The 22,597-nt window shown below is 53.2% G+C and overlaps 1 protein-coding gene across 1 annotated transcript in view; it reads right to left on the bottom strand.

The window, feature by feature from the left end:
* Positions 1 to 22,597, bottom strand: part of DRC3 (dynein regulatory complex subunit 3) — a 31,496-nt gene that overhangs the window by 8,793 nt on the left and 106 nt on the right. Inside the window, exons 2-9 of the mRNA XM_044249310.1 lie at positions 18,600 to 18,764; positions 15,514 to 15,630; positions 12,801 to 12,967; positions 10,969 to 11,115; positions 8,076 to 8,195; positions 7,289 to 7,401; positions 5,927 to 6,101; positions 472 to 603 (exon numbers count right to left, since the gene is read on the bottom strand). Coding sequence (XP_044105245.1) covers positions 472 to 603; positions 5,927 to 6,101; positions 7,289 to 7,401; positions 8,076 to 8,195; positions 10,969 to 11,115; positions 12,801 to 12,967; positions 15,514 to 15,630; positions 18,600 to 18,759 — 1,131 coding nt within the window. The 5' untranslated portion in view covers positions 18,760 to 18,764. The remainder of the gene's footprint in view (positions 1 to 471; positions 604 to 5,926; positions 6,102 to 7,288; positions 7,402 to 8,075; positions 8,196 to 10,968; positions 11,116 to 12,800; positions 12,968 to 15,513; positions 15,631 to 18,599; positions 18,765 to 22,597) is intronic.

Raw genomic sequence — 22,597 nt, 5'->3', positions numbered from 1 at the left:
CGGGGCTGTAAGAAATTCTAGAGAGCGGTGCGCTGGGCTTCCCCAACTTAGTATTGAATTGCAGGCTCATCGCCCAACCCTGAAATGCGGCAAACGCAGGCCGCAATGCGGAGGAGGCTTTGTTCCATCCTAGTGCAGGGAGGGGGGGCACACTTTGTTTTTCAAGCACCCAGACAGCTGCTTGAGTCTAATAAAAAAAAACCCTCTCCCCGCTGAGGCTCTGGATTCTTCCAGGATAAGGGTACATTCCTGAGGAATGAGCTAACCTCTCATGCGGCACAAGAATCACTTATGTCTGAATGACTGAAATATATTAAAGCAAACACAGGCCTGATGAGCGAAGAAGGCTTTAGTCAGCCGTACTCAGTCACATGGGCGTTTCCAGCAAAGGCAGGCCCCAGGAAGGCTCTGGCTCGAGTGCCGTTTTGCAGCTGAATTACTGTGTTCTGTTTCCCGGGGGCCTGGCCTCACCTCCAGCTGCTCTACCAACTGCATCTCCAGCGTCATGAGCACGTTGAACAGCTCTGTGATGTCCTCGCCGTATTCCACTATCCTCACCTCGATATTGGTCAGGTCGGACTCCTCTCGAATGGCATTTAGACTCTAGAAACAAAAGCCTATGCTTTAGGAATCCATGACGCCGTGTAATTAGTTAATGACAGGCAACGGTTGGCTTTGTGGCTAAGAACTTAGACCCTGGGTTTGGACTGTCCGAGTTCAAGTGTCAGCGAGTCACTTGTCAGCTTCGTGGGCTTGTGGAAGCTACTTAAACTCCCTTTACCTGGAGGTAGTTAAAGCAGATGCTAGCACTGGTTAGTGAGGGCTCAATCCACATTAGTTCTGGTTTTCACTAGAGATGGCTGGGCTAGGTAGAAGGAGCAATGGCTTCAGAATCAAGTGAACCTGAACTTGAGTCCTGTCTGGGTCACTTATTAGCAGTGTGACCTCTAGTGTGCCCCCTTCGTTCTTGAAGCTTTGGTTTCCTCATGTAAAGGGGGTGAGAATTGTGTGAGTCACAAAGTCCTGGGGATTAGGTAGTATATGTGAGCTCTTGACTCATAGCAGGGGCTTGGCGAACAGAGTCTCCAATAAAAGGTCTACAGCAGGCAGAGGTAGGGAGACACACTGGAAAAAGGTCCAGTCCTTAGGAAACCAGTTGGGCCCACAGAGCACCCCAGAGCTGGACTGTTTGGAATGAGAGAATGCTCACGGGCTGGAAAGCACCCTGTGTTTCAAGCCTGGCACTGAATTCCAGCCAATCACTAACAAACGTCCTGGGGACTTGGCCACCAGAAGCATCGTCAACTTGTTTCTGTTGCTATATGGTATTAGTTGGAAAGGAAGAAAGAGGAGCTTGGCACAATTCAATGTGATGAATGATATTTATAATAATGGCTACCCTGTATGGAGAAAAATCAGATTCAATCCCTACCCTGAAACTTACATAAAAACAAATTGCCCTCAGAGTGAAGATCTAAATGTATAAAGAAAAGCCATAAAAGTCCTAGAAGGAAACATGGGTGTGTTTTCATAAATAATTTCAGAGTGGAAAAGTCCCTTTTAAGTATAACCAGAAAAACAAACTTGATATGTTATACTACATGAACATTTTAGAAATTCTGAATGGCAGGGGTGCCACAGTGGGTTAAGCCTCTGCCTTCGGCTCAGGTCATGATCTCAGGGTCCTGGGATTGAGCCCCGCATCGGGCTCTCTGCTCAGCGGGGAGCCTGCTTCCCCTGCCCCTCTCTGTGCCTACGTGTGTTCTCTTTCTCTGTCAAATAAATAAATAAAGTATTTTTTTTAAAAAAAGGAAATTCTGAATGGCAAAAGCACCACAGACAGAAAAATGACAAGATGAACCACAAAGTGGGAAATATATTTGCAAGTCATTGCACTGACCCAGGGCTAACTTCTCAGTCTATAAAGAGTTCCTATAAAGTAATGATTAATTTTTTTTAAAAAAAGGGATATATAGACAAAAAACAAAATAGAAAAAATGAGTTAGGGCTTATTGTAAGAACAAAGAGTTCACAGAATAAGAAGTACAAATTGTTATGAAACATGCAATGTTTACCCTCACTTAAGAGAAAAAAACACACCCCAAGTGTGCCAGATTGGCAAAAGACAAGAAGCCTGGGAACACCGGTCTGACAAGGAGCAGGCAGGCTAGGTACAGCCTCCGTGGAGCGCACCTGAGCCAAAACCAGCAGAGTTAGCCACGCACAGTTCTACTTCCAGGACCTCGTCCTACAGATGAAACCTGCACCGATTTACTCACTGCTACACTGGCGGGAAAAGATCGGAAAAAAATGAACTGTCCGTCAATAGGGGCTGGCTTAATAAATCATGGCTCATCCATGCAATGAGAGATTTTACAACTATTAAAAAAAAGGAAACAACTCAAGTTTTGGAAGGATCTCTAAGAGCCAGAACAGTGCATAAAGTGCAGAACACAGCGCATGCTACACTTCCATTCTGCGCGGTGCACAGATGCACCCGCACGCATGCGCACACAGCAACTGGAGGCCAACGGACGGTACTCGCCCGTCTATAGCAATCATTCTGCGCCCGTCCGAACTGCGAATGTCCTGTGTGTCCTGACTCTCGACTGCCCTGAGTGCTGGTCACAGTTCCGTCCTGACTCTGCTCCCCGCTGGTCTCCCCACCATAGTTCCAGGAGGCAGTTACCCCTATTTCTCTAATGAGGAAATGGGGGCTAGCAGAGGGTCACCAGCGAGGGGGCCACATGAGCACTCTGTCCACCCGCCCGCTGACCCCAAGGTATGCCCCACTGGGCACTGGGAGAGCCCTGGGCTTGTGGGGGGTGGGTGAAGGGAGGACAGAACAAGCTCAGAGAGGTCCTGTGAGGAAACTCCCAGGCCGGGGTCTCAGGCTCAAGGAGTCCGGTGAGCTTCTAAGCTAGCAAGGGGGCTCAGCTTGGGCTGAGCATGGGAGGAACCTGGGGAGCTCGGGAAAATCCCATTGCTGGGTGGGGACATCTGCCCCTTGTCGCGTCCCTGAAGAGTCTGGTGTGCAGGCTGCATGACACCACTGCTCTCGGTTCTAGGAAAGGAGTGCTGAAGGTAGTTTGCCCATCCCAGGCGGACTTTGATGGTGTTGCCATGATGGGGGCCGTGGGGACCCGTGCCTTAGAAGCAGGAGGAGCTGGCATGCTCGGAAGACCCCCACCCTGGACGCCAGGGAGTCAGGCTTAGCGCCAGCAGGAGCACTCAAAGTAGCCTGGCCCATGTCGTCTTCCACAGGAGAGGGCGGCCCAGGCCTGGGGCTTCCAGAGGAGCCAGCTTGCTGGCATCCAGACCTCCCAAATCCAGTGGCTTTGGGGGACCAGAGAAATGTCAGGGAGGATGTGCAGGACAGGGACAGGGGGGCCTGGAAATGTGGCTTGTCCAGAGGGGACAACAGCCACTGAGGCCCTGCTGACAACTGTCTCCAGAGAAGCTGGCAACCACAATTTTTCTGTGAAATCTTCCCGTTTGGAATGTCAGCAGAATGTTCAAAACGTTTTAAAACCCTCTGCAGGCCAAACAAAACACACATGTGAGCCAAATGTGTTCCTCTGCTGCCAGGCTTGTACTTGGGGTTGAACGCAGTAACACCCTCCCCATAAACTGAGGAGGAGGGTCTCGAGGCTTAAATCACATGGAATGTGAGGTTATTGGCGAGGCCAACCATACAAGAACATGGACTGTAGAGCAAGGAGGTGAGGAGGGCGGGCAAGCATTCGGGAGCCCATCGCCAGCCCCCTTATATCTGAACGTACCTTATCAGGGGGTTTTGCTTGACTTTAAGAGTTCCCAACCAGGAGTGGCTTCCTGGGTTCCTTCAAGCCCCTGACGCTGCAGGCAACTGCTCACAGACTTGGTGTGTGGGGACAATTTTTTTAAAATAATTTTTTTAAAGATTTTATTTATTTATTTGACAGAGAGAGATCACAAGTAGGCAGAGAGGCAGGCAGAGAGAGAGAGAGGAGGAAGCAGGCTCCCCGCTGAGCAGAGAGCCTGATGTGGGACTCGATCCCAGGACCCCGGGATCATGACCTGAGCCGAAGGCAGCGGCTTAACCCACTGAGCCACCCAGGCGCCCCTAAAAATAATTTTTAAAAGGTTTTATTTATTTATTTGACAGACAGAGATCACAAGTAGGCAGAGGGGAGGCAGAGAGAGAGAGAGAGAGAGAGGAGGAAGCAGGCTTCCTGGTGAGCAGGGAGCCCGATGCGGGGCTTGATCCCAGGACCCTAAGATCATGACTTGAGCTGAAGGCAGAGGCTTAACCCACTGAGCCACCCAGGCGCCCCTTTAATAATTTTTTAAAAACTTATTTAGAGAGAGAGAGAGTGAGCAAGAGAGAGCATGAGAGGGCAGAGGAAAAGGGAGAAGCAGACTCCCCATTGAGCAGGGAGCCTGATGCAGGGCTCCATCCCAGGACATATCCTGACCTGAGCCAAAGTCAGCCGCTTAACCAACTGAGCCACCCAGGCATCCCTGCATGCTCAGTTTTCAAAGGAAAAGGAATGTCCATAACTTTTAGAGACTCGGGAAGATCTGTGATTTAGAACAAGAATTGGGGGGCGCCTGGGTGGCTCAGTGGTTTAAGCCTCTGCCTTCAGCTCAGGTCATGATCTCGGGATCCTGGAATCAAGCCCTGCATCGGGCTCTCTGCTCAGAGGGGAGCCTGCTTCCTTCTCTCTCTCTCTGCCTGCCTCTCTGCCTACTTGTGATCTCTCTCTCTGTCAAATAAATACATTAAAAAAAAAATAGAACAAGAATTGGTCTTTAAAAATAATGCTAACTAGGGGTGCCTGGGTGGTTCAGTTGGTTAACCGGCTGCCTTTGGCTTGGGTCATGATCCTGGGGTCCTGACATCAAGCCCCACATTGGGTTCCCAGCTCAGAGGGGAGTCTGCTTGTCCCTCTCCCTCTGCCTGCTGCTCCCCTGCTTGTGCTTGTGCACACACGCTCTCTCAGGGAAATAAATAAATCTTCTAAAATAAAAATAAATAAATAAAAATAATGCTAACTAGGGGTGCCTGGGTGGCTCAGTTGGTTTAAGTGTCTGATTCGACTTCTGCTCAGGTTATGATCTCAGGTGAGATTGAACCCAGAGTGGGGCTCTGCACTGGTGGGCGTGAAGACTACTTAAGCTTCTCTCCCTCCCTCTCCTTCCGCCCCTCCACCCCACACACACTTGTGTGTGCTCGCTCGCTCTCTAAAATAATTCCAATACTGACTAAAAGAAACATGTCCCACCAAGCACACATGGCTGATGCTTGGGCTCGGCCAAGTGGCCTGGGATCAGCAGGTCCAAAACACCTGGGCCTGCTTCCTCAGCTGGAATGCCCTTCCTCCACCATCCCTGGCCCATTTCTCTTTGTCCTGTGAGCCTCAGCCTGATCAAGCCTACCAGCTCCCTGCTACAGTGGGGAGGGCCTGGGTCTGCACCCTGTGCCAGCTGGGAGCTTGCTAAGGGCAGGAACCATGCCCAGAAGGGGCCAGCTTCCCAGGACTAGGCACTGGGATGGGGCTCAGAAAATGTCTGCTAAATGAATGAATGAACAAAAGAGCAGTCGTATTGTCATTGTAACAGGAGTGGCAACAATAATACCATTATTAACAGTAATGAGGACTCTACCTTGAACCCCAGGTGTGTTTTAGGTGGAGGCCCACAGGCCTCACCCGGGGCTCAGCCCTGGCGTGCTGATGGAGCTGTGGCTGGTGGTGCCAGTGGAAGGCCAAACCTGCCTCTGCCACTGAGTTGTGTGACTGCTGGCAAATGGGGACAATGACCATGAGTTATAGGGGTCGTCAGAGGTAGACGGTGTGTATCCCCAGCAGTGGGGCCAGGCCGAGGGGTGGGGTCAGCATCTGGAGCAGAAGGCAGGGAGAGGACAGGGCGGGGCAGAGCCTACCAGCAAGTGCTTCTCCTCGAACTCGGCAATCCTGTGTTTGCCCTGCTCCTGGTTTTCTTGGATGGCCTCCTTGACACACTCATTGAAGGTGTCAAGCTCCAATTTCCGCTTCTCCTGCTGTTTCAGGCCATATTCAAAAATGTTCAGGCAGATGATGACGAATTTGTCCTTATAGGTGAGTGGCTGCTAAGGAGAGTGGCTGGTTGTCTTGGGGGCAAGGCTGCTGGCGGGGTGTAAGATGGAGGTGGTGGTAGCCCCTGGCACGGAGGTGGGAGTTGACATTCGGAGTCTACTGTGGTGCTGGGGCATTTCTGTCTCCAACCTGAAGGATTCAGGAATGGGACTGGCCTCAGGAAAGGAAGCAGGGGCCATGGGATGGGGGGTGGGGAACTACAGAGCAGAAGAGAGGGGGACCTCAAAGGGCCAGGAGCCCAGGGGGAGCCAGCCCCAGCCAGGGAGCTGAGTGGTGTGTAGCTCTGTCTTCTGGTGTGTTCTCCAGGGGCAGCTTTGTTGGAGGCCTATCTTTGTGCTCACCTGCTGCAGGCGGGCTGAGGAAGCCTGCAGAGGTCAGGGAACTACAGGCTTGAAGCAGAGAGATCCAGGTTCAAGGCCCAGCTCTGCTGCTGCTTCTCCCTGGCCAGCCGCTTCACCTGGCCCCGGGCCTCAGCGTCCTCACCTGCAGCATAGAGCCCTTGAGGTCAGAGGTCAGGCAGGCTCAACAGCCCAGATGGGAGCCCAGCTGGCCCAGCTCACCCAGCTGATGGACGGTACAGCCCAGCTGGGAAACCATCTGTCACCTTCTGCTTAGCCTCACCCTTTCTAAAATGCTGGGTTTTTAAGAGAGAGTTTCTTTCTACCCAGGGATGGTGCCATTATCTTGCTCATAGCCATGATGACAAGTGCCAGTCACATTCTCTGGGCTCCACACACACTTGTGTGCATGGAAATGGTGCAGGCTCTTAGCCCCATTGACAAGGGCGTGAATCCCAGCTTCTAACTGCATGACCTTGGACAAATCACCCTTTCCAAGTCTAGCTTCCCCGACTATAAAATGGGATTCATCAAAGGACCCATCCAGTGGGCAGCTGGGAAATTATAAACTCGGTATGCAAAGCACACAGCAGAAGCAACTAAATACAGGTCCTGTAGAGCCACAGACACGCTCTTCAATTTTCCCTCTTGGACAACCTGGCTTGCGGAGCACAGCAGACCCTGTGCCATGCCAGTCAGAGACTCAGTGTGTCCCCCGAAATCTAGACAGTCCTTCCCCCAGGCTGAGCAGAAGGGGACCTGCCCCTTGCCGGTTGGCGGCGTGGGGCCCAGGTTCTGTCAGAGGCGGCGGCCATGAACTTGGAAGGATATCCCTGCAGGAGCTCACCAACGCCAGGCAGGTAGGCCAGCTTGTTGCCTTCTACGTCCTCGGTGTACATGCTGTCAAACAGGAAGGAGCCATTCAGGTGCTCTACGAACGCGGCCTATGGTCAGAAATACAGAGGGCTTGGAGGACTCAAACTCATCTTATAGGCCCTGGCGAGGGCTTAGTGGGCCAGGCCCCGCCCTGGTCCCCAGGGTCACTGGATGCTGTGTGGAGAGTGGAGGAGGGGATCTCCCCTGGGGCTTCAGCCATCAAAGGCAGGGAAGGGCATGCTGGACCAGAGGCTAGCACGTGCAAAAGTCCTGAGGCATCAACTGAAGGTGGCACATGGCTCAGTATGCCTGGAGGAACGGGCCTGGGGCTGTGCTGAGGAAGGACTCAAACCTTCCTGGCTACCAGGGAACTACCCAATGGGTTTAAGAAAATGAACTGGTCTATCAGCTCCTTTCCCCAGCCCTCAGGCCGGAACCTGGGCCGCCAGTGAGGAGACAAGGCAGGTGGAGTCCAGGTCGAGCTGGAGCTGGCTCCAGGGGCAGGTGGCAAGCAGAGCAAGGCAGGGACAGGGCACTGGCCTGTGGATGACAGACACTCTCCATGGGAGCGAGGAGAGGCAGCCCGGCATACATTCTCTGTCAAGACAGGTTTCTGGGGCCTGGGCCCTGCAGACGTTCATCACATCAGGCCCATGAGCCGTGGCCAGCATCCTGGAGCCAGGGCAGAGGGAGGCAGGAGACAGGAGGCAGGTGGCAGTCCCCCCTCCCCCCAGCAGAGTACCTTGTGCTTCTCCAGCTCCACCTGCCGGGCCAGCTCATCGTCCAGCCGGGCCTGAATCAGGTTCTCTCGGTGCTTCAGCTCGTCGATGCTATACTGGTGCTTGCTCTCTGCCAGCTCTTTCTGAGGGGGGAACGGGGAGCAGCACTGTTCCCGGGGCATGTTCAGGCCCTCCCGGCCACGCTGACCTCTGCCATCCTGCAGCCCCTCTGGCACGGCTGGGGTGTGGACAGCCCCCAGTAAGACTGTGTGCGCAAGAATGGCTTGCTTCTTCAAGGCCTTTTCCAAGTATTCTGAGGTTAAGGGAAATTAGGGAAGGACCCGGAAGATGGGGGAAAGCAACACAGGCAGACAGAGGATCTGCGGGACATGTCCTGGGGCAGGGGCCACAGGCCACAGTGACATGTGCCCCCGGCTCTCCATAGGAAGTGTTCTGGCTCTGGGATTCACCGTGGGGGAGAGAGGTCAAATGAGTTACCCAAGTCATAGGCCTGGGGACAAGGGCCTCTGTGTCCTGCCCTCTTGGCTCTCCTCCTACCCCTCCTGCTCATCCCCCTGTAGCCACCAGGGACTGCTGGTCCTAGGGCTCAGTCCTCCCCCTTGGCTTACTCTACACACCTCAGCTGATCTCACCAGCACTAAGGCACTAAGCACAAGCACGTCTGATTGTTCCTTCCTCAAATGACACTCTGGTCTTTACCTTCAGCCCAGATCCTACCTCTGAGAGCCAGACGGAGCTTCTGAAGCCTTCTCTCCTCTGGCTGCCCCAAGAGCACTGCCGACTCACCATGTCCAAGATGGACCTCTATCCTCCCATGGTCCCACTGGGGTGGGCAGCCCCCAAGCATCCAGCACCCCATCCAGAGACCCGGGAGACCTCCTGGACCATTCCCTGCCCATCAGACCCTGGCTGCACCCGGGTCTGTCCCTACTAGCTCCTGATCACGTCTCCCCATTCTCTCTGGCCAGGACCCCTGCCTTAGCCTCCTTGCCGGCCTCCCCCGTGCACCTAGTCTGCAAAGTCCCCCCAGAGAGCCAGAGCCATTCTGTGCAATGCAAACCCCATCTTGTCAGTCAGTCCCCTGCTTCCCTGGTAGGCCTTCGTCTTGGGCATAGGGTGATGACATGCTCCTGCCGTGGCCTGCAAAGCCTCACCTGCCGCCATCTCTCACTCCTGAACACGAGGTCAATATAGAGATCATTGTAGTTTTGTGCTGTAATTTGGGCCTTGGCTGCAAAGGGCTTATATTGCAGAGCTGAAATCCTTCTAAAGATCTATTTGGGGGTGCCTGGGTGGCCCTGTCAGTTAAGTGTCTGCCTTCAGCTCAGGTCATAATCCCAGGGTCCTGGGGTTGAGCCCAACATAGCACAGGCCCCCCTCTCACCAGGGAGTCTGCTTCGCCCTCTGCCTCTCCCCACCCCCACCATCATGTGTGCTTGCACTTTCTCGCTCTCTCTCAAATAAATAAAATCTTTTTTAAAAAATGTTATTCATTGAGTTGCATGTTTATATTGTTTTCTTATGTATTGATACTTTAATAAGGAAATTTATTTTTAAAATTTCTAGTATCTGACCCCTCTTCTCCTTTCCATTTCCCCAGCCCTGCCCTCTGCCTTTCTGATTCCCTTCCCCCGTCCCACATCTCTCCGGCCCCCATTCTCCACACCAGTCACTGGATCCCTGAACTGCTGACCACATCAGGAATTCTGCTGAAAATGCTCAGGGTTCCCCACAGGACTCCACCTTTGCCTGGATTAGTCCAAAACCCCAACATGGTCCCACTCCCCACCCCCACCCACAAAGCCGCACAAGCTCACAGCTCCTGCCCATACTGTGTGCTTTGTGGGGACTGTCCTCTGTTCCCCTGCATTGAGTGGAGGACCTGCCTTCAGATACAGTCCAGGGCCTCAACTGAAAAGTGGCTTATGAAACCCGGGCCTTCTGGAAGGTCCAGTGAAGGCCTATGAAACAGGGGGAGCCCTCCAGGAGAGCTCCACAGAGCAGAGAGGCACCTCAAGAGCCTGCTCTTAGACCTCTGTCCTCCCACAGTCCTGCTGAGGCGAGCGGCACGCCAGCCATTCAGCACCCCAGCTGGAGACCGGAGATGTCCCAGCCCCTCTCCTGTGTGGCCTAGGTCTGGGCTCAGCTGTTCTGGGGCCCAAGCCCTGCAGCACCAAGAGGCCAGGGGCTCGGGGCTGGTTGCAGCTGGCCTCAGGGCAGACAGTCAAGTGACAGGGGAGTTCCAGGTGTCCCTGCTTTGCAGACCTCTGCTCTGATACCCTCTGACTTATTATTTATCTTGATGCTTCTAGCCAAGTCTCAGAATTGTGAAAGGAGCCTTTGTTTCCTTGCTGCACAGTGGGAATGCCCAGACTCGGCTGTCTGCCCTTTATGGAAACTTCTGGGGACTGGGGAGAGAATGCCTTTGGAACTATGCTATGTTAGGCTGTCCCCTGGTCCTACAATGAGCTTTGAAACACCCCCCAAGAGCTCTCTGGCCTATTCCAAGCACTGGACCCCAGACTGACCTTCAAATTATTGTCTAAATGAAAAACAAAACACCAAACTTGAGAGTTTTAGAGTTCAAGCCTCAGGTTCTGGTACTGTCATGGGACAAGAGAAAGGCATGATCTGATGACGGGCAGCTCTCTGACCCCACCCCATCTCTGTGGATCTTCCAGAAGGTTCTGGCAAACAGTGGGCCCCACACTTGGAAGGTGTCCCCGTTCACCTAGGCGCTGTGCTCTGCTCTGGGGCCCAGGCCGGGCAGGGTCAGCCCTGAGACCCGTGGGCTGGTCTTCCTCCCCGCTCCTGCTAGGCTCTCCTGGGTGCTCCCCATCACCTGAGTATCCCCTAGGCATGGGCTCGAGCTGGAACCCCGAGGGAGACACTTGCCATGTGGTCATCGATGCGCCGGAAGTCCAGGTACACGAGGTCAGGAAGGTAGGCATAGATGAACATCTTGTAATCCTCTGACTCTGCGATGGGGTTCCCAGAGAGGCTGAGCGAGCGCAGGTCCTTGAACCGCCGCAGGTAGATGATCTGGGGAGAAGGAGGGAGAGCAACCCATTTTCCCGGCGGCCGCAAAATGGAAACCAGCCCCGCCAGCCTCTCCCCTCGGCCCTCTGCCTGCGTCCGCAGCCTGGCCATGACACTGTTGGTGGTGGGTGGAGAGACAAGCAAGGAGCAGGCTGGGGGTTCCAGGCTGGACAGCTGTCTGGATCAGCAGACCTAAGTTCAAAGACTGGCTGTGGGACCTTGGGCAAGTTGCCTCGTGGCTGTGAGCCTCCATTTCCTCATCTGTAATATGGGTATAAGGATGTGTTCTGTGTGTCACAGGTATGGAGGGACCAAAGGAAATGAGCTCCAGAAAGAGCACCTGGAGTGGCCTCTCACCCACTCCCTAAATGGTGCTGGTGGTGGTTGTTACTACTGGTTGCTCAGGGTAGGCGTGCCTTTTCCCTTATAAACCGTGTGCCAGGGCCAGATCGTTAAAATAAATGGAACCCCGTTTCTAGTAACATTGGATTAAGTGGATGACAGAGGGACACTTGCCACCTGCCATTTATTCTTCCCATATTTTATTTTAGTAAGGCAGGGAAAGTCAACAACATAGCCAGTGTTTCCCTTGGCAGGATCTTCTGAACGACCAGATGCCGTACTATGCAAAAGAATAAACCTAGCATGCTTTTCGGAAGGAATTTCTCTCAGTCCTGTGTTTATTTGTTCCACAAACTCTATTAAGCTCCTAACAGGCCTCAGGCATGTGCTAGGCCTTGGGGACATGGTGGGAACAAAGCTCACGCTGTCCCATCCCTTGTACCAAGGGCTTACTTTCAAGGGGCAGGGAAAAGGAATGGTTTAGAGAGCAAATAAAATCATTACCATTTGGGGGTAAGTGTTTTAAGAATATATACATGGAATATGAGGGAACATACCAGTCAGGGGACCCAGAGGTCTCCGAGAGCAGAGGAGAATGTGGCCCAGCCCCGGCTCACCTGTTCTGGGGGCGTGCAGTGGGGTCACCTTGCCTTCCCCCATATCACCAATGCCTCAGGCTGATGCTGGCTTCTTGTCACCTCGTGTCTTGATTATGTGGGTGTGTGCTGGGCTCCCCCAAAGGGACCAGACCTTGTTTATCTCCATACCCTTGAGCTCAGGCCCAAGACCCCATATCCAAATAGATCCTCATCTCAGGAAATGTTTAATAAGAGAGTGTGCGGGGGCACCTGGGTAGCTCAGTGGGTTAAAGCCTCTGCCTTCGGCTTGGGTCATGATCCCAGGGTCCTGGGATTGAGCCCCGCATTGGGCTCTCTGCTCAGCAGGGAGCCTGTTCCTTCTCTCTCTCTCTCTCTGCCTGCCTTTCTGCCTACTTGTGATCTCTGTCAAATAAATAAATAAAATTAAAAAAAAAAAAAAAAAAAAGAGTGTGGGGCTCAGGGGAAGAGGGAGAGAGGTGCAATCTGGCCTCCACCGGCGGGCTAAGTGTGGGTTAAACTTGGTGTTTAAACATGATCCAATGTCTGGTGGCAGAGTCTGGATTTCTGGCTTTTCTAGAAGGGGGTGATCTAGAAGGCTAAGTCTACATTTCCCCTGGCCATAGATACCCCTCCCCCATCCCCGGTTGCTCAGATGCTCTAGAGAGCCCAGCCATATCCCCTGCCCCAGGCTGGAAGGCCAGCAGGAGCAGCAAGGGCAGCCGCTCCAGTCCCAGGCCGAGAACTCACGTTCATCATGTTGCCGATCTGGTTGTTGCCCAGTGACAGCACCTGCAGCTTGACCAGGGCGTCCAGGGAGTCGATCTTGGCGATCCGGTTGTTGAACAGGCTCAGGTCCTCCAGGTTTACCAGCGTGTCCAGCCCCTCGATGGCCTCGATGTTGTTGAAGGACAGATCTGGAAGGAAGAGAGCTGTGAGGGCCCAGTGGGTGGGCTGTCTTGAAACCAACACGTCAGAGCACTCTGGGGGACTCTGGGGGACTCCCTCACACTCTGGGGGACAGCACGAAGGCAACAGGCCAATCACAGACTCACTGTGTGACAGCTTACGGTTTTCTAGAAGCTGTGCCTGGATTCTTTCCTGTGGTCTCAAACTATTACTGCCCTCTCCCATCCTGCCACTTGTCTTCCTGCCTGGGTACATGAAGGCAAAGGTTCCTATCTGTGCTCTGGGCTTGTTCCAGGATGGAAATGACGAATGGCAGGTCCAAAATGGTGCATCTTGGAGTGGAAGGAGTCTGCTGGGAGGGCCTCCTTCCCTCACCGCTGTGGGCATTTTACAAATAATGCCACCTGGGGTGCCTGGCTGGCGCAGTCGGTGAAGCAGTCGGTTCAGCATCAGGCTAATGGTTTTGGCTCAGGTCATGACCTTGGGTTATAGATCGAGCCCTGCATCAGGCTCTGTGCTCAGCGCTGAGTCTGCTGGAGATTCTCTTTCCCTCTGCCCCAACTCCGAGCCCCAAAGGAGACACTAGGCCCTCTCTAGCAGGAACTGGTGTGAAAGCAGTATGTGGCCAGAGATGGCACTGAACTGGGATCTGCCATATACCAAGGCTGCCCACTCCCTTTCCCACCGCGTAGCCAGTTCTGTTCTTCAGAACTGCAAGCGAACTGGCTGTGTGCTGTGTTTGACAAGAAGGCTGGAGAAAGGGGGAGGGAGGCCGTGAAATTCAGTGTTTGCCCATATCTGTGGTGTATATCCCCCCCATCGTGTCTGATTTCAATCTAGCAGCCCGCCGTCCCAACATCTCTTTGGGACAAGATGTGCATACTCAGCTTTGGAGGGCCCATGCTAGCTGGTTCCAGGAAGCCTCAGCCCTGGGACAGCTGACGCGGTGGGCCACCAGCAGGCATGAGGTGGGGGCTGCCGAAACCTGGGGACACCATCTTCCCACTCCCCTGCACCCCAGGGCCCAGGTCTTCCTGGTTGTCATGCAGTCCCTGGGTGACTGGGGCTATGGCCAGACAAAGGCCAACTTCTGACTCTTTGAGGAGGATAACCTGACATTTTACCAGAAATTTCCCCTCTGCCCTCTCACGCCCATGGAAGCCTGGGTATCCCAGGAGTATCTCATGGGGACCTGTGGCACTGGTTTGATGGCAGCTGGGTCTAGAAGCTCTCACCTAAAAGCCTGCCGTTCAGACACCCGGAAGCTGGCAGGCCTTCCAGAGGGGGCATGGCTCAGGGTCTGCACTGACCCAGCACCTTCTCCCCTTCATCTCCTATAGAGACAAGGACTCTTGGCAATGCAGGTGGACCGCCATGCCCAGACTTGGCATTGATGGGTGCTAGGGTACCAGCAGGGCTCACCTGGGGCAAAAGACCCAGCTGTGGGCCGCCTCTGCTGCCTGTAGCCTCCCAGCGTCCGCGGCTGCAAATGTGACAACATGATCCTGTCTGTGGGGCTGCTGTGAGCTGGGGACTATCAGAACCACCATAGCTGAGAGTTTTTAGGCAAATCCAGAGTTGCCAATGACGGGGAGCAGCCTGACAGGGGGAACACGGGCTCTGGGGTCAGGCACGTGCGGGCTTGCACGCCCCCTCTGCTGGAGGGCAAGTGCCTCAGTCTCGCAGAGCCTCACCTCCTCTTCTGCACATCAGGATTTTAACAGCCCCTGGTAGGATTGCTGTGAGGGCAACATCAGCCCACAGTGTAAAGAGCTCCCCAATCAGGCCCCTCTCCTTATTCATCAAAACCCTGTGAGGCCAGGGCGCCTGGGTGGCTCAGTGGGTTAAGCCTCTGCCTTCAGCTCAGGTCATGATCTCAGAGTCCTGGGATGGAGCCTGGGATCGAGCCCGCATCAGGCTCTCTGCTCAGCAGGGACCCTGCTTCCCACCCCCCACCTGCCACTCCTACCTGCCTCTCTGCCTACTTGTGATCTCTGTCTGTCAAATAAGTAAATAAAATTTTAAAACAAAACAAACCCCCCATGAGGTGTTAGCCATGTGGGCTCGAGCTCCAGAGTCAGCCTGAGAGAGCTCGGCAGGGAGCCTGATGCCCCCACTCATCCCAGTGGCCTCGGTTGGCTCATCTCTGCCTTGGTGATGCTGTATGGATTAACAGGCCCATGCTTAGCAGGAGGTAAGTGCCCCAAGCACATTAGCAGCTGTGATAATTGTTTCTGGTTTGCTCTAGGCACCCTGGCTGCCAGGGCCCACTGAATCTAGAATAACTAGGGGGAGTCCAAGGCTGCTCCCCTGACCCTCTCCCAGTTGGGATGGTGGATCAGAATATTCTGGCTTGGCATGTCCAAGCACATCTTTGCTGGCTCTGCCCAGCCAAGGCTCCAGGCTTTTAAAAAGAGTAGCTTTCTTGTTCCCAGTAGACAGACCTTCTACCATACCCCGGCTGATGCTTGGCAGCCAGAGGAAAATCACTGGTGAGGCAATAACCTTGGCCAGGCAGTCACCTTGGATTAGCATGGGCAGGAGGGGTCCTTACCCAGCCAGACCAGGTGTACGAGATGCTCCAGGCCCTCGATCTTCTCAATGATGTTGTTGTCCAGCTGTAGCTTCCTCAGGTTCTCAAACTGCCAGAGGCTGTCTATGCGGAGAATGTCTGAAACAATTGGAGAAGGTGCCTTGGCTGTTTCCAGCCTCGGGTCAGGGTAGAGTTCACTGCTGATGCTAATGCCGATGCTAACCATACAACCCAGGAGTCTCTCTTCGTGCACAGAGGGCAGTGATCAGTGTTAACCCTGGAGACCAAAAGACCTAGAGGGTAGGGGGAAGTGTAGGGGAGTCCTTGGGAAGGTGGGATGGACTTGCCCAGGCCATGGGACCCAGTCATGCTGCCTCTAGTGCCCAGCTGGGGTGTTGCCCAGTAGGCTCTAACACCTTGGGACACAGACAGTGCCCTGCCTCCCACAGTGTGACAAATAGAATCAAGGCTGCGGGGTGACTGCCTGTACCACACACCCCTTGTGCGCTGTTGGTGAGGGTGGCAGCCAACTAGTTCATTTTGAAGGGCAGTTTGGCCAAGTTTCCTGAAATATTTAACCTTTTAAGACACATTTTATTTAAAACACATTTGTGTACATTGCCCAAAGAAAGACCTATAGGCACACAAGAGGCAGAAAGATGGGGGGACCCCAAATGTCCCTACATGGGGAATGGGAGAAATCACCCATACAGCAGATAGGTGGGATCCTGATGTCACTGAAACACCTGACCTCTGGTCCCTAAAGGCCAGCTTCAGAGGGACACTGCCAACTCATGCCTTTTGCTCCTCAAGCCAGGCCGAGTTCGGCTTCTGATACTGACAGCCAGAGGCATTCTGAATTGGCCTTAAGTACAAACACTGTGTAACATAAACTTCTAGATGCCTAAATTTATTCCCAGTTTTTCCTAGAAGCCTTAACACCCCCATTGTTTATCTGCCCCCTTTTTTCTCTCTTTGCCTCTGTAATGATTTCTAAAACTTAAAAAATTAGAATATGCTTATGAAAAGCACTTAAATAATACAGAAGTGAAAAAAAATATAGAAGTGAAAGGGATAAAAGAAAAAAGTACATTTACTAACCACACATTTGGGGCAGCGGTTTCAATATTCATTCGGAGAGGCAGGGTTTAACCATGGTGTTGTGAGGACCTGGGGGAGGCTGGGCGATGCCCCTGGCTGCCCTCCCCAAGCCGAGTCTCGGTGGGCATGGGTGGACAGCATTACTCTGACCCAAGGCCCTGTATCTGCCAGGTTCCTGGGGCCAAGCGAGAATGGTGTCTGCTCCCAGCAATCCGAAGTCAGATTTCCCAGGAGGATACCAGCCACCATCTCCACCTACGCTCTCAGATACCTCCCATCCTGGTATGGATATTCCAGGAGCCTTTCTGGTCCTGGTCGCAGACCGACAGTTCTTGGCTGTGGCTGACTTCCCACAGCTCCCATACTCTGGGTGCTCTGCCTTGCTAGCTTTTCCCAGGGCATCAGCAATTCACGTGGAAAAGCCACAACAACACAACAAAACCCAGGAGGTATCTGAGAGCTCTAAGTGAGGTACCAGCATACCAGGATTGCCCAAAGAGTCCATTTAATCTTCAACACAGATGCGGGATCTGCCTCCACTATGCCTGGCTTGGTCTCAGCCCATCGTCATTATTCCCTGGTTCGCAACTGTCTCACTAGTCTCCCAGATCCAGCCCTGAGGCCCTCCACTCTACCCTCCTGCAGTCTGTGGGATCATAGGGAAACCTAAGTCCCATCCTGTCCCTTCTCTGCTCAGGACCCTCCCAGGGTTCTCATCTCACTCACCATAAAAGCCAAACACTGTCTCTTGACCCCCAAGGCTGATGCTAGCTGATCCCACCTCTCTGACTGGTCTCCATATGGGCCTGCCTGCCTCAGGGCCTTTGCACTGGCTGCTTTCTCTGCCTGGAATGCTTTCCCCGGATCTCTGAGTGGCTCTTTCCCTCACTTCCTTCTAGCTTTTGCTCAGTTGTCACCTTCTTGATGAGGCTTTTGAACACTCAATAAAACATGGCATCCCCCCAACCCTTTTCTTCTCTCCTTGATTTTCCTCTATAGCATGTATTTTTAGCATATGCTATTATTTTCCTTCTTTATTTCTCCCATCACCTGAATGTCAGTTCCATGAGGACAGGGTTTTTATCCTTTTCATTCACTGCTAAATCCCTAGTGCCTAGAACAGCACCTGGAGTATAACAGGCATTTGATAAATACCAGTGGAATGAACCTTAGACGGCGGGGGGTGGGGGTGGGGGAGGATTGGGGTAAGCCAAAGGTGGCTAACGGTCCTCTGGAGACAGCCCTTCTGCAATCCCTTTAACCCTCCCCGACCACTGAGGTCACTGAGGCCCAAGGTCCCTCCCTGCTCTGGGTGGTGCTCCATGGACGGCGCGCTCTGGGAAGGCCTGTGGGTTTCATGAGGCTTGGGCCATGGCAGGGCCTGCCTTGCCCACTGACGGGTCCCCATAGTCTTCCCCAGACTACTGGGGAATCTACCAGCCATCTACCAGTCACCAGTCATCTACCAGCCAACCCAGCAGGCCAGTGGAGAAACCCAGGACAGAGCAGGCCTGCAAATCAGTCTGGGGGACTCCATTGGGACCCACCTGCCCAAGACATGCTGGCCCCTGGCCACCTCTCTCGCTCCATCTTGCACCCGCTCTGTCCTGACTCACTGGCCTCTTTGAGTGAGCCAGGTGCCGTGCACCTGTTGCCCCATCTTCTTCTTCCAACCAGCGCTTGAGACATGGACTCTAACCTTCCCATTAGAGACAGTCTGATGGAAACAGCTATGGCCTTTGGGTTCACTTAGATGTGGAGTGGGGGAATTTGATATCTTGTCCCGTTATTCAGAATCGGCAGTGTTGGGGATAGGCAAATGCTAACATCATGCCGTATTAAGCTTTAAAACACTCTGTGCCATCCCTGCACCTTCTAACCCAGGCAGGCCCAGATGCTGAAAGGGGGTCCCGTGATCACAGACCCTGTGTGGAATTCCAGGGCAGAGAAGCCCGGGGCGGGATGCTGGGCTGCCTGGTGCCCCCACCCCAGCCCCAGATACGCACTTTGGAAGTCCAGCCGCAGCGACACGACATCCTTGAACAGGATGCCCTCCTGCCTGGCCAGCTGCCCGGCCTCCTCCTGCGGACCTTGTTCCCCGACAGCCAGCTTGAGCATGTCCTCATCCATCACTCTCGGCTCCACAGAGTCGTACAGCCGCTGCATTTTCCCTAAAAGACATCATGTTCCTCATCCACGGTCTGCTTCTCCCTTTGTCTGAGGACAGGGTCCTGCTGGGGTCTCTTTAAGGCATCAGGGAGCACAGTGACAGTCACAGAAGGTCTGGGGATGCCCAGTCCCACTCCTCGTCCCACTCCACCCAGGGGCCAGTACTTTTGCACTAAGGCTGCTCCAGGCCTTTTCCAGCAACCATCTGCCCTCTCCTGCCTGCTACCCACCTGTAGGGGTGCACCCCTCGGTCTCACAACCATGGCTGTGACCCTACCCCCACGCAGCAGACTGGTGCCCGCGCTGGTCTCTTTGGACCCTGGAGCTTGGCTGCCCTTGTGGCCGTGGCCATCTTCGGTCTCTGGCTATCCTCAGCCAGCCTTGTTCTGTGTCTTGCCACCAAATGCTGACCAGGATCCTTGGAAGCCCCTGCCAAGCAGAGCTGCTCCCCTTCTCTCTGAGACTCCCCCATCTCCCCACAAGCTGCCCACTGTGTGGAGATCAGCAGACACTGACCCAAGCTGGCTGTTCCCGTTCTTCCCATTAGAAATGTGAACTTGGGGCAGCAGGAAGAAAGTGACATCAGAGCTGGCTGTGTGAACTGGGGCGCGGGGGATCTGGGGGGTCGCCAGCTGGCCAGAGGTGTGTTAAGCAGCAAGAACAAGAGGAGGAGGCGGCAGATGGACAGAGAGAAACAGAGGTAGGAACCTAGGTGAACCAGAAAATAAGACCAAAGGGACAGAAGACTGATACAGTCTTTGCTGACTTTCCTGCCCCTAATGATCCTAATTCCAGGCCCTGTGAGAGTTTCCTGACTTCTTACATTAAATCTTATTTTACTTAAACTGAGTCCAGTAGGTGTCTGCTGCTAATGCGCCAAAGGATCTGGTTGAAATCCTGGAGGCAAATGGGGCATCTGTGGAGTTAGGGAGTCACAAACTGACCTTGGGCTACTGTTCCTGGCTGGACAGAGCCACAGCCCTGGGAAGCCTGGGCACCGTGACCTCATTCTCATCCTTACCAACCTAAGAGTAAGAACATCCAGAAGGGTTGGACATTTCTGGGAAGGCGCATGCTAAGGGAAGCTCCCAGATTCTGCCTCCTGAACCTTCTGGAAACTCAGTCCTCCCTTCCACTTCCCACCCCTGCTTCTCACCTCCCTGCTGGCTTCACCATCTACCTTTGCCTTCTTGGTCCCTGACACCCAGGCCTCTTTCTCATTGCTGGGAGGCCCCTGTACTACTCTAATGAGCGCTGGTTGGAGAGACTCCTAGTGTTGGGGTAATGGTGTCCACCGCAGATGGGGGTGGGCCTGGCAATCCTGCCACCTGGTCTTAGAGACTGCCACTGCCTTCCTCTGCCCTCCCCACCATCCAATTGAATGCAGCTTATATATATATGCATCTGCCATTTCTGGGCTGTCTGTGATCAAATGTCCCTACGCATTTAACTGTCGTGTGTCCTCTCCTTCTGTCCCCAAGTGCCCAAGGAGCCACAGTCTCCCCTAGCCCCTCTCCCACCCCCAAGCTTTACCACCGCCATGCTGCTTCTCCACCTGCATCTTCCGTCTTCCCACTCTCTCCAGTCTCTCAACGGTGACTCCAAATCCTTAGAGTGAATGAGTCAACTCCCAAAGACGTTTCCAGTCCTCTCCCCCTCTTTCCATCTCCCCGCTCTGTTTTTTTCTAAGATTTCTAAGATTTCCCAAAACCTGACACCGACTTGCCTTTGGGGAAATTTTCACGTGCAGTGTTTGGCAGATGTTACCTGTGAAAAGTTTGTGCTTTCTCAAAGAAAAGTGCTGTACTTTGGGAAATGTCTCTTAATTCTGATTTCAGAACCATAACTGACTTCTCATCACTCCTACTTCTTCTAGGTCTGGCACCTGGGACGGATCAGGCTTGCTTTCCTGTCAAGCCCACAATCACTACTCAGTGTGGAAGGGTTGTGAGGCACACTTTGTTAAGCACACGAGGGCAGGATTTGGAACCTGGGCGTGCATCTTTTGGCAACTAACCTCACCTGTCTAAGCCTCTGATTTCCTGTCTGTAAAAATGGATAAGTCCTCCCTCCTACATTTGTTTAAGATCATTTACTCAGCCCACACACGTGTCATGAATAGCTACTACATGCCGTGAATATAACAGATCTCCTTCCCTCTTGTTTCAGACATGAATCAGATCATCATACAAATTTTTAATTACAAACCATGACAAGTTTGTAGATGTCAGGAACGAGGACAGCATACATTAGGGGCACCTGGCCTGGCCAGGGGAGACAAGGATGGGATATGAAGGAGGAGTAGGAAAGAGGGAAGTGGGAACGGCACACCAAGGGCCTGGGGATGGGAGAGAACAAGCCATATTCCATTTGGGCTGAATTGAAGCAAGGTTGGAGGGACCTACAGTAGTTTATTATTCTAGGATCCCTAGGAAGCTCCTGGGGCTTAATGAGAGCAGGGACATGGTCAGCTTTGGGTTTTAAGAGGCTCACTCTGGCTGTCGTACTGAGATGGGCAAGAGCTGTGATAAGATGTGGCTGAGAGAGATCTCCAGGAACTTCACTTATATGTAGGACTAATCATCTGCAGTTCCCAGACTTAAAAAAAAAAAACAAACCACAAGGGGTGCCTGGTTGACTCAGTGGGTTAAGGTCTCTGCCTTCGGCTCAGGTCATGATCCTGGGGTCTTGGGATCGAGCCCAGCGTCGGGCTCTCTGCTCAGCAAGGAGCCTGCTTCCTCCTCTCTCTCTGCCTGCTTCTCTGCCTACTTGTGATCTCCATCTCTCAAATAAATAAATAAAATCTTTAAAAAAACCCCACAAAAAAAAAAAAAACCCACAAAAACGGAAGCTAGGTTGAAAGGTTAAGTAAGATGCCTAAGTTAATACGTCTATATGGCATACAGCAGAGGCAGGGCCCATTTTCTTAATCACGACTCAGCTGTACCCAGGGCGCTGTAGATTTTCACGGTCACAATGCACAAGGTTTTTCAGCTGTTCTGGGTCAGGGCCGAGGTCCGACCACTCCTCTCCTAAAGAGGCTTTTATCAACATTTTACCACCCAACTTGGGTTCCTGTTGACTTGTCTGACACTAGTATTGGTGGTGAAGACCAGAGGTGGGAGATGGGGAAAGCAGCCAAAAGTCCTACAACACTGCCAATGGGGCAGCCTCCTCACCAAGAAACAAGACCAGGAACATGGGATCGATGGAATCTGAAAAACATACCCCTACTGGCCATGGATTACTGAAGGAAAATCAACAATTAACGGAGTGCTTCCGGGGTACTAAGTGCACACTCATTTCTTAATTGCGTGTCGGCTCTGGAAACCACTGGAGAAAAGAGTCCTAATTCCCTCATTTCCCAGATGAGGAAACTGAGGCCCGGGAGGGGAAGGAAATTGTCCCAAGTCGTAGAAGGAGCTACCGAGAAGAGAGAGGAATGGAGCCTTACTAGATACAGCACCAGGTGACGAACACAGATACATTTTATCACCGCTAAGAGGTCGGATATGAGGGTTAAATACTCGGGATAACTTATTGGTGGACCCGGGACCTCTGTTTCGATAACAGGGATGAGGCCAGGAGGTCGGGGGATGGAGCCCCTAAAAAAGACCTCTTCGGGGCCTGCTCCCCGAGGAAATGCGTCCTTAGCAATCTTTCTGATCCGAAGTCCTGAAAGCCCAGGGTCTCAGCCCGCCCGTGACCTGGCTAGCAGAGAATCAGTGCGCTCATTTTACAGATGAGGAGGGCCGGGCCGACTCCCAGAGAAAAAGGTCAGAGGAAAGCGTTAAGTCGAGGGTCTGTCTGCCCCACCGTCTCCGCTCCAACGTCT

Source organism: Neovison vison, chromosome 5, assembly GCF_020171115.1.
Source record: "Neovison vison isolate M4711 chromosome 5, ASM_NN_V1, whole genome shotgun sequence".
NCBI lineage: Eukaryota > Metazoa > Chordata > Mammalia > Carnivora > Mustelidae > Neogale > Neogale vison.
This window is presented reverse-complemented; position numbering and strand designations above follow the sequence as displayed.